Below are 11,512 nucleotides of genomic sequence, written 5' to 3'. Positions count from 1 at the left end.
TATCGTCAAGATTTCTGGAAGTCATATTTTATACATGATGCTTTCTTTCCTCATGGGCTCATGAAAAGCTGTAAAAATGATGTTCTATGGAAAAGTAAATTTGGCAGATTTCTTTATGAGGTGTTTGCTATCATTAGAATAACCTGGGGTTGGCCTTTTCTGCCTGAACAGTAAGGTAATGAGAGAAGCAGCTGGTGGAAGTGGCAGCTGCAAAGGGGAAGTGGATTAAATTCTCAAAGGGGTCTTTGGCTGAAGAACTTCCCCAAGAGGTTAAAAGAAATGGGGGATTTAGAAGGAGTAATGCTCCTAGGAGTATCTTGGGTCCCAAGCAGCTGCTAATCCACCAGCTTCAGCTTATCTTGTAATAGTGTTTGGTTATTCTGCCCACTCAATGCACTTAACCAGGCAGAATGATGAGTTTAACAGTTTAGTTCATAATTTTACTCTCTTTTGTAATTTGTTATTATAAAAATTTTATATTCTTCCTGACTAAAGTTATTTCTCTGGCTCTCCAAAGATATTACCATTCAAATGGAGAGAGAAAATGTTCCACCAAGTGAGAAGATCTGCAAAAGACATTTCATTATGTTGTTGTTTTCAGTCCAGCAAACTGAATTCACTAGTAGCAGGTGTATTTAAAAACACAACTGCAGAAACTATATTCTTTCTGTTTACTGGACCTGTGTATCCATCTTCAGATCCATTTAAATGTGTTGGTTCTGTGATATTTTAAGTTGCTAAATTTATTCCTTGTAACCACGAAGTTAATCAGCCCTTCGACTACATGATTTTTATTGTTATTTCTGCTTAAAATATTCTAAAATATGAGGCTGGAATGAGAAATACACATGGTTGGTTTATTTACCCAAACTTTAGTATCTTTGGGATCATTTAAGAAGAGATACTCCCTTATTTAAGATCTGGTTGTTTCTACATCCAATAAATAGTAGTAAGAATAACAACAATCATGGCTAAGATTTCTCAAGTGCCTTTTATGTGTCAGGCACTGTTCTTAGCACTTTACATATATCAACAATAGTCTTGTGAATCAGGCACTATCATTATTCCTGATTCAAATAAAAAACTCAGGTAACTTGTCCAAGGTGCCCAGCTAGAAACACCATATTTCATGTGGTTCATGAAGCCAATGATGTTAGTTGTCACACTGTTTTCAATATTTTAAACTATCTAATAAGAAATTGTCCAATTTTCTGCAACAGCTGCATAAAAATGCACAGAAACCTTACCTTTTTTTCACTTTTGAATGAAATCTAAGCTCCTCATTGAAATAAGTGTCTCACATTGATCAGAGACTCAGATTAATTCTTTGAGGTCTTTAATTAATAATGGTAAGAAAACAATGATATATAATGAAAGCAGTCTGGGAGATAGAACATCCCAAATTATAGAATCCACAGGCAATAATAACAACTATGATTATGTTTCTTTTACTTGAAATTCAAGTGACTACCTCTCTACTAAATCTCAGTCAGATATAAAACCATGAATTTCTACAGATTTTAAATAGGAAAGTTAGAACTTATTAAGACAGTTATATATAAGCAAGTATTATAAACCATCAAATTGATTATTTTTACACCATTTAAGCAACCCAAACTCTGAAATATCTATGTTCTCTGTCTCCTAACCACTATTTTTGTGAGCTCCTTCTCCCTTTATTGCTCTACTTGCCTTCAATAAAATAACTTAGCTTCTGGTAGTCAAGAGGTCATCTGAGCCATTTATAGCAGTAGAAGCAAAAGCAACATTTATTTGTACTTAATACAAGTACATTTCCTTGCAAGGATTCTGTGGGATTGACAGAGAATATGAGTCTTTGTATACTCATTTTACAGATGAGGAAACTGAGGCCTGGGGACATTTGAGTAACTTGCCCAAGGCCACACAGCTGTGACAGGGACAGGGACAGGCTTCAGACCCAGGCAGGCTGTTGGTGGAGCCCTAGTTCTTGCTCCTATTCAGCAGCAAGACTCTCAGCTCTGATTCAAGTCAACAGCCATTATATTTCTTATTTCATGGCTTGTCTGCCCATTATCTAGTCAGGCTGTTAGTTCTTCTCCCTGGAATTCTTTATAAATTTTGAAGGACTGTCCCACTTAGCTATTAATTACTACATAACAAACCACCCCAATATTTAGTGGCTAGAAACAAACATTATTTCATTAGCCCATCAAGAAAACTTGCTCTGGGCTCAGCTGAGTGGTTCTTCTGGTGATCTCCCTTGGAATTACTCATGTGACTCTGGCCTTGTGTTGGCTTGACATGAGCTTAATAGTCCAAGATGACCTCACTCATATGTCTGATGGTTGATGCTGGCTGTCACCTAGGCCCTATCTCCACAGAGTCTTTCATCTTCAAGAAACCAAGCCCACATAGCTTGACATAGTGGACTTAGAGCAGCAAGAGAGTAAAAGCAGAAGGAGCAAAGCCTCTTGATGAACTTGTACAACTTCAGCTACATTCTATGGGTCAATCAAATCACTGTGTGAGTTCAGAGTCTAGGGGACAAGGAATAGTCTCCTCTTTACTGGAGGACCAGAAAAGTAATATTACAAAGGAGCATGTGTACAGCAATGGGAGGAGTTACTGTGGCCATCTTTGCAAAATACCTACCATATTCATTTTTTGTCTCATATGCTTTGTAAATGTTTAGACCAATCTTGCACTCATCTTTTAATATTATTTATGCTGCCCTTGGCCATGCAAAAACTTTCTATTTTATTTTTGTTGGGGGGGGGCGGCGAGAGAAACAGAGCATGAATGGGAGAGAGGCAGAGAGAGATGGAGAGAGAATCTGAAGCAGGCTCCAGCCTCCAAGCTGTCAGCACAGAGCCCAAGGCGGGGCTTGAACTCACAAACCGTGAGATCATGACCTGATCCAAAGTTGGATGATTAACTGACTGAGCTACCCAGGTGCCCCAAGAAACTTTCTGTTTTAAATGTAATCAATTCTGAATCATTTCCTTTATGACTTTCAGTTTTCTTGCCTTTTACAAAAAGATCCTCAAATAAAGATTGTTCAAATCTTTAAATATATTTTGTTCTAACAGTTTTGTAGTTTCTTATTGTTGTTGCTGCTGCTGTTTAGAACTAAAATCTACTTTCAAATTATTTGTGGGTTTAAGGTTTAAGATGAAGATACAAGTTTGGTTTTTGTACAAGTGAATAACCACTTGTCCTATCATACCTAGGTTTGTTTACTGTTGTGAATAGGGTTTTATTTTTTGCTGCTGTTATATTCTCCAATTTGTTATAGGAAAGTTATAGAAATATATGCTTACAGTTTTTTTGGTGTGGGCATGAAAGCTAGCAGTATCCATTTCAGAAGTGCATCATTAGAGTTTCATGGGATGAGTTGAAAATCTTTTTCACTTTAGCACTTTAAATAATAATTATCTCTTTCTTAAGAGATTGTTAGAATTCATTCATAAAGCCCTTTTGGGCTTGGTACTTCTTTGCTTGAGATTTCTGACGAACATTCCATGTTATTTCCATGAATAGCCACTAGTCTATTCAGATAATATAACTTTTCTTGAGTCAATTTTGATAAATTATGTCTTCCCAGAAAATCATATATTTTTATAAACTGATAAATTATATTTTATCAGCATAAAGTTTATACATAGTACAAGCATATTTTGCAAATATTTCATAACTGTATGTTCTTTATGCTTTGTGATGTATACTCTTGGATCTCCATATAAAACCTATCAGATAAAGATTGTTAATTATATTTTGAAAACCCTCCAATTCTTCATTTATTTATTGTCCACTTATTTGCTGACTCCTCAAGAAAATTAATTTGAGTTTTTATCCTACTGCTGTGGATTTGTCTGTTTCTCATTATCCAATTAATTTTTGCTTTACTTTTTTAGAATCCATGGTGTTAGGACATAAAACATCCTTTTGGTGGTTATATCTTATCAAGGTGAAATTCCTTATTTATCATTTTATTGACTTTTGTCTTGGATACTTTTTTTGTTTGATATTAATGTTGCAACTCTTGCTTTATTTCTTTTTCTTTTGGGATTTGTTGAATATATTTTTCCAATCTTTATTTTCAAACTTTGTCTTATTTTGAAATTTAAATATCTCTCATTAAAAACCAATAGCTAAATTTTCCATTTCCATGCAACACATCAGTGAATTTAAGTCATTTATATTTGTTGTGATTGCTGATAGATTTGAAGATATTTTTCCCATTTTATATAGTATCCTCAAAATTCCACAATTTTTTCCATTTTCCTTCTTACCCTCCAACTTATTATCTGTTTAACCTTTGGCAAGAGAGTTATCCTATATCTTAATTTCCTCATCTCTAAAATATATATAGTAACTATTTCCTGGTGCTGTTGTAAAACTTAAAACACTGAATGCATGTTAAGGACTTCATCAGAGCTTAGCACTTAAACATTCAATAAGTACTGAAATACTATTTACTTTGTTCATTTTTCCTCAAGTATTAAAAGTGTCCTATTGCTGTTACTCAACATTGTAACAGATTTGAAGTTATACTTTTTTTAATCAGTGCTAAGAATAAATCCATATTTATAACCTAAACCCTCCAAAAACAAGATTGACATGCTGTTTCTCTCTGTGTCCTATGTATCTTCAACTTTTAATCATATTATCTGAATATTTAAGCTAGATTATTCCTCTTTCTATTTATTTCTTCTTCTTCCTTCCTTCCTTCCTCCCTCCCTTCCTTCCTTCCATTATCTCTTTCTTTCTTTCTTTCTTTCTTTCTTTCTTTCTTTCTTTCTTTCATTGTTTTTCATTATAACTCTTAGGAATAATTTCTTAGCAGTTTCATTTATGTCCCTAATAATTATCTAGACATAACTATAAGATTTGCTTATTTCTTTATCTGCTGTTGCTGCTACTTGAATCTCATATTTTCATCTTTTATTTTGTTGGAAAACATTCTGAAAAAGTTATTTTAGGAAGGTTTTATCAAAGGCTAAACTCTCTGAGATCCTAAATTTTTAAATGTATCGTTATTTGGTTCTCACAGTTACATGCTAATTTGGCAGCTGGCCGTATTCCATATTGTTTCCCCTCAGAATTTTGAAGATAAAATCCAAATTTATTACACCATATCATGTTCCATTCAAAAATCGGATGCTGTGTCTTTGTAGATGGCTATTTTTTTAAACTAGAAACGTTTAGGATTTTTCACTTTATTCATAATGTTCAGAAATGTCATCATGTTGTGCTTAGATTTAAGGTTTTAGTGGTTTATTCTGGTTAGCAATCAGGGGACCCTTTAAATCTGAAGCCCCAAGCTTGTCTTCATCTTGAGAACATTTCTTGAGTAATCTCCTTGCTTATCCACTCTTTAATCAGTTTTCTGTCCTCACCTTTTTCTCCTAACTTCTGTATCCTTGCCTCTTCTCTTCTCTTCTCTTCTCTTCTCTTCTCTTCTCTTCTCTTCTCTTCTCTTCTCTCCTTCCCTCCTCTTTCTCCCCTCCTCCCTTTTCCTTTTCATTTTTTCTCCCTCTCTTAGCATTTTTTAATTTTTTTAAAATCATGAATAATTTACATACAATAAAATAAATTAATCTTTAAATTTCAGTTCCATTTTTGATGATTGTATATGGCCATGTAGCCACCATCAAAATTAGGATACAGAATGTCTATGTCATCCCAGAAAGCCTTCTTGTGAGGGCAATTCATTCCTCCCAGAGGCAACAACATCTGACTCCTATCATCACAATTAGTTTGCCTGTTCCAGATCTTCATGTAGATGGCATCATTCTGTGTGCAATTTTGTGTGTGTCCCTGGCTTCTTTTGCTCAACATGTTCTTGGGATTTATTTGTGTTGGTGTGTATATCAGTAGATTTCTTTATTGGTGAGTGGTATTTCATTGTATAACTATATCATAATTTATTTATCCATCCCCCCAGTGGTAAAGATTTGGATTGTTTCCAATGCTTTGGATATATATTTTTTAAAAGACCATGTTAACATTCTTGTACAGGCCTTTCTGTGAACATATGTTTTCATGTCATATGAGTAAATACCTAGTAGTACAACTGACACAACCTCTATTCTTGATATTATTATAAGAATTCCTCTAAAGAAACTCACTTTTTCTCAGCTCTTTAGTGTTTCGCTTTCAGTTGGTTACCATTTGTTTCATGTCAAATAGAAATCATTCCTTCCTCTGTAGGTGAAACTTCTCTGTTTACACCTCTGTTCTGGACTTATTTATCTATCTTTATTTCATCTGCCTTTTCAGTAGAATTTGGAGACGGAAAAGAAGTAAATGAAAATGCCTGATCTGCCACCTTGAATTGAAACACTATAATTTTATTTCTTAATTTAATTTTCTTATATACACACAAGAAGAAAGTTTTATTGTTTATGTAGCCGCTTCATTCTTTCTTCGGTAGCTATATTCTAAAAGGCATTGATCTTTGAGTCTGGGGGACACTCTTAGAACTCATGAGAACTATCCATTCAGTAAAGAAGAATCTATTTTGGTTTTAAAGCCTCCAAAGGAGGGGCACCTGGGTGGCTCAGTTAAGCATCCGAAAGCGTCTGACTTTGGCTCAGGTCATGATCTCACGGTGTGTGTCATGATCTCACGGTTTGTGGGTTTGAGCCCCACATCGGGCTCTGTGCTGACAGCTAGCTCAGAGCCTGGAGCCTGTTTCAGATTCTGTATCTCCCTCTCTCTCTGACCCTCTCCTGCTGATGCTGTTTCTCTCTCTCTCTCTCTCTTTCTCTCTCTCTCTCTCAGAAATAAATAAGGCATTAAAGAAAATTTTTTTAAAAAGCCTCCAAAGGAGAGAATCCCACCATCTTCTGTGTGCCACAGAAGTATTTCTTTTAACAACCCTCATTGTCACAATATTTTTCCTCTGATGTGCCCTTTGAATCTTTTATGCTACATCTTAATTTCATGTTTGCCTTTTCCCCCCACTATTCATTCACTTTTCAAAAACCATCTCATGTAGGATTTGAAGACTATTATTTAATAGTTTCTCTGTCTTCTCCAGATTTAATTATCTCCATCTTTTTTAAAAACTTGTTTGCATTGGTCTTATTTTATAGCATTTTAATGATTTCTGTGGTCCTCTCATTTCTCTTTCATCTTCTGAGAAAATCTTCTGCAAACCTTGGCTCAGGATTTTTTAATCTATAAAAAAGAGATGGTGATGGAGCCTCTGTCTTCAGTGACAGCTAAGGGTGTCCCTCTGTTGCAGTCATTTCCTAAAGGACAGAAGATTCTTTAGGGCATGAGTTAAGAGTGTCAGTTTAATGCCCAAGATTATATGCAGTGAGTTTACAAAGTAGTAGAGGAGTATGCTACTCATTTTGCATTTTATTTAAATCTTTTCTGTGCTCCATTTCAGTAAGAACTTCATAAGAAGCCATAAACATAAAAGATAAAATTTGATTTCTTACTTTCTGTGGCTGATGAGTCCAGAGGTTAGATGAAATACAATGCTAATAAAGTCAACATGTTAGTGCCCAGTGTTCCTCTTGGGACTAAGCACTCACTGCTCACTGTGGTCACTGTCTTGATAACATAACTTTATGGCTTCTCCCCTTCCCTGCCTTCTTTCCTTTTCCCCTACCAAAGCATCCTGGGATCATCTCCCAAATATACTACTTGCTCTTTGTCTCAGAGTTTCCCTGTGGGAGAACCCAAACTAAATAAAGCACTACTCAAACGTTAGGCCATGGGGATGGTGACCACTTTTCTAGATAGTGATGGTATAGGAAAGGTATGGGGCAAAATTTCCATGAGGCACCTGCTGCTTCTTGCCATCATTAACAAGGTTGAAGCCTACTAGTCTCAGAAAGGTATGTTCTATGGGCAGCAACAGAATCAGGCCATGCTATGCCTTCCCAGAGCAGCTAGGAAGAGGGGGAATTCCAAAATTATAGGAATGGGAAAGATCAGGCTTGGGCAAACCCTCAAATTGCTGGTGTTTAAAGAGATAACTGGTCTTTTCTCTCTTGAGAGCCTGATTCTGTGCTTGTGTGCTATTTTAGGTAAGAGGATGAGTGGCAATAGAAAGTCCTCAAAGGTGTGTGGGATTGTCATCTAATGCCTAAAAAAGGCAGGGGCCAAAGTGCCTTGATAAATGTAACTTCTCATCAACCCGCCAAGCACTGTCCAGCATGTGTCACTGAAAACCTGTTTCTGTAAACTGAGTAGAAGTAAAAACAGTGGATCAACTACTCCTTCTTCCTGTTGGCCTGACCCATGCACACTTTAGTAAACCAAGTCATCTTGCACAGAGCACTGTCTGTGACTGATATACCTCTGTAACAGAGCAGTACCCTTTACCCCTGGCAGGGACAGTACTGCAAGGCCAATAAAATAGAAGAGTTCTGTCTTCAAGTCTGGGACGTTGAGCTGCCAGACTCACAGTTTGGGGCACCCCAATCCCCAGATGTTCACATTAGTGACCTGGAAAAGGGAAGGCAGTCGGTGGATGCAATAGGTCACTTCCTGCCAGACACCACATCTCTATTTTCAAACTAACGAGATGTGGCTAGAATCTATAAGAAGGGTCTAGGGAAGCTGGAAATGATGTCATAGGTCACCCAGGTGTTAACTTACTCCCAAAGGCATCTAGATAGAATATCCATGCCGATGCCAATGAAACAAATGAAAAACATGCCTTGACTCCCAACTACCTCTTGGAAATAGCAATGGGGAGAAGATAGAGGGAAAAGTGGCTGTTGTGTTATTATTTTTAAATAGGGCATTACTGAGGCATAATTGACATAGAGTGAACCATGTATATTTAAAAAGTGGACAATCCAATGAGTTTTGACACCTGTAGAACCGGAACCGCTATCAAGATGATAAGTCCATCATCTCCGAAAGTTTCTTGGTGCTCCTTTGTGCTTCTTCCCTCATTCTCCAGCAATCTCCTGGCCACTGAGCTGCCTTCTGTTACTATAGATTAGTGTTGGCATTTCCTAGATTTTTATATAACCAGCATCATACAGAACGTACAGTACAGCAGGCTTCTTTGCTCACCATAATGATTTTGAGAATTATCCATGTTGTTTTATGCATAAAGTGTTTGATCCTTTTTATTGCCAATTAGTATTGTACTGTATGCATACAACATGCTTATCCATTCATCCACTGAAGCACATTTAGGCTGTTTCCAATTTGGGGCTATTAAAATAAAGATGCTATGAATATTCAGGTATAAGTCTTTGCATGAACATATGCTTTCATTTCTTTTGTGTGAATACTTAGGAATAGAATGATCGGGTCATATGGTAGGTGTATGTTTAGCTTAATTAGGAAATTGTGGCAATCTTTATAAGGCACTCACATAACATGTTCAGGATCTGTAACAATCCAGGGATGCCACTGGAAAACTTCAGAGAATTTGGAAGTTGAGTCTCAGGATGAGATCTTCCTACATTTGTAGACTGTGTTCTACAATATTCAACTGATTCTCGAACAGTGCAGGGGTTAGGGGCACCAGCCCCCTCCCCACACAGTAAAAAATCCATGTTTAACTTTGACTCCCCAAAAACTTAACAACCAATACTGTTGGCCAGAAGCCTTACTGATAACATAAACAGTTGATTAACACATATTTTGTATGTTATATATATTACATACCATATTCTTATAATCAAGCAAGAGAAAAGAAAATGTTATTAAAAATGATAAGGAAGAGAAAATACATTTACAGAATTATACTGTATTTATCAATAAAATTTTAAAAAATCCACATAAGTGGAATCATGCAGTTCAGACCCCTGTTGTTCAAGAGTCAATTGTATTACGAAAAATTGAAAGAAGAAAAGATTGTCTTCTTGCAGAGAATTCTCCTATTTTTCCATGATGCCCAAAGTACAGAAATTTCATGAGGCACAATTATCCAGGTGATGGTTGTGGAAGGAATGTTAGGTCCTGGGCAGAAAAACAGGTTGGAAAGATGTCACAGCAGAAGACTTGGTTTCCTCCATAAGCTTCTGTCCATTGCTCCCCTCATTCTTCTTGTCCCCGTGCCCTCCCTGACTAGAATTTAAGAAAACCAAAAATAGACTTTGTATCTCTTGCCTGGGGACTCAATTACATTGTGACTTGGAAATCTGGTATTGGTTATGAGCCCCAAATGAATTAGAAGCCAGTTTTATTGCCATGAACCTTCAAATTCCAGGAAGTAGAAAGGGCAAAAAGTAAAAAAGAGGAGATCTCATTAGGTGATTCTAATCCTTAGCCCATGAAATGGGTTGAGGAAATGTTAACATAAGCTGACTCCTGGCTATGCCAGACGTTACGGGAGTGCACAGTATTGGAAATCCACCCAGAATTCTCACTGGAGGGCAGGGACTGTCCCCTTACCCATACACTGCCTCGATGTTTACCAGGTGCAGCTGTGGCTCAGAGACACAGATGAGAAGCTCAGGGTGACTTCTCTGCCTTTGCACCCAGAGTACATTCTGTGGAACAGCAGCAGCATCTCCTGGGATCTAAGAATTTCAGGCCCCACCCAGAACATCTGAGTCAGGATCTGCATTTTATAAGGGCCCCAGGCTCATCATATATATACATGTCACCGTTTAAGAAGTACCGTTCCAGAGCGTATCTTGCAAGTTGCAAGTCCTAGAAAACACTCAATACAGGTCAGGTATAATTCAGCTATTGCCCAATTATGCTGCATGACCAAGTACCCCCAAATTCAGTGGCTGTAACACTAGGCATGTATTATCATACTGATGGGTCTGCAGATCATCTGGGGTTCAATCGATCTCGGCAGGCTAGGCTTCAAGCTGTCAGCTGGGTCTGGGCTTCTTCCACGTGTCTCTCATACTTCTGCAACCAGTAGGCTGCCTGCCACATGTACCTCTCATGATGATGAAATGCACAGAAAGGGTGGACAACAGCTACTCTTAAGGTTTTTGCTTGGGCCACACAATTCCTTCAGCATAAAGTAGTCACCAGGCCCAACAGAGTGGCCAAAGGCATGGGCTTTGGATTTGTTTCAACTCCACTTGTGCTTCTCACTAACATATGTACCCTTAGGCAAAAGCCTCACATTTCCCTGTGCTTCTGTGTCCTGCTCAGTAAAATGGAACAATAGTAATAGATAAGCCACTGGAAGCTTATAATATTGCAAAGACCATCCTTGATGTATAGGAATGGTTTAACTCTTGGGAATTGGGTATGAAAGAGCTGTGTGACCTTGGGCAAGTCACTTCAACTCTCTGCATTTCATTTTCTTTATCTAAGAATAGACATCCTAATGGGATAATTCTAATTTTTGAACGTCAAAAATTCTTCAAAACTGAAAACAATGTTGCAAAAGCTAACACTGAACATTTGCTCAATGCCAGGCACTGCTGTAAAGACTGTAGATGTATTTACACCTTTAATTTGCAAAATAGCCCAATGGGGATTATCTCCATTTTGCAGCTGAAGAAACTGAGGCAAAGCAATGTGAGGAAATCAATTGTTCCGAGTGCCTCATGTGGAGGGAAAGATACCACCGAAC

General features: G+C 37.3%; 1 protein-coding gene across 1 annotated transcript in view; it reads left to right on the top strand.

The window, feature by feature from the left end:
* The first annotated feature begins 3,886 nt into the window (after positions 1 to 3,886).
* Positions 3,887 to 11,512, top strand: part of ISM1 (isthmin 1) — a 75,319-nt gene continuing 67,693 nt past the window's right edge. Inside the window, exon 1 of the mRNA XM_077777542.1 lies at positions 3,887 to 3,949. Coding sequence (XP_077633668.1) covers positions 3,902 to 3,949 — 48 coding nt within the window. The 5' untranslated portion in view covers positions 3,887 to 3,901. The remainder of the gene's footprint in view (positions 3,950 to 11,512) is intronic.

The sequence above is a fragment of the Crocuta crocuta genome, unplaced genomic scaffold (assembly GCF_008692635.1).
Source record: "Crocuta crocuta isolate KB4526 unplaced genomic scaffold, BGI_CrCroc_1.0 scaffold187, whole genome shotgun sequence".
In the NCBI taxonomy this organism is placed as follows: Eukaryota; Metazoa; Chordata; class Mammalia; order Carnivora; family Hyaenidae; genus Crocuta; species Crocuta crocuta.
The sequence above is the reverse complement of the archived record's forward strand: the minus strand, read 5'-3'. Positions and strand labels throughout refer to the sequence as shown.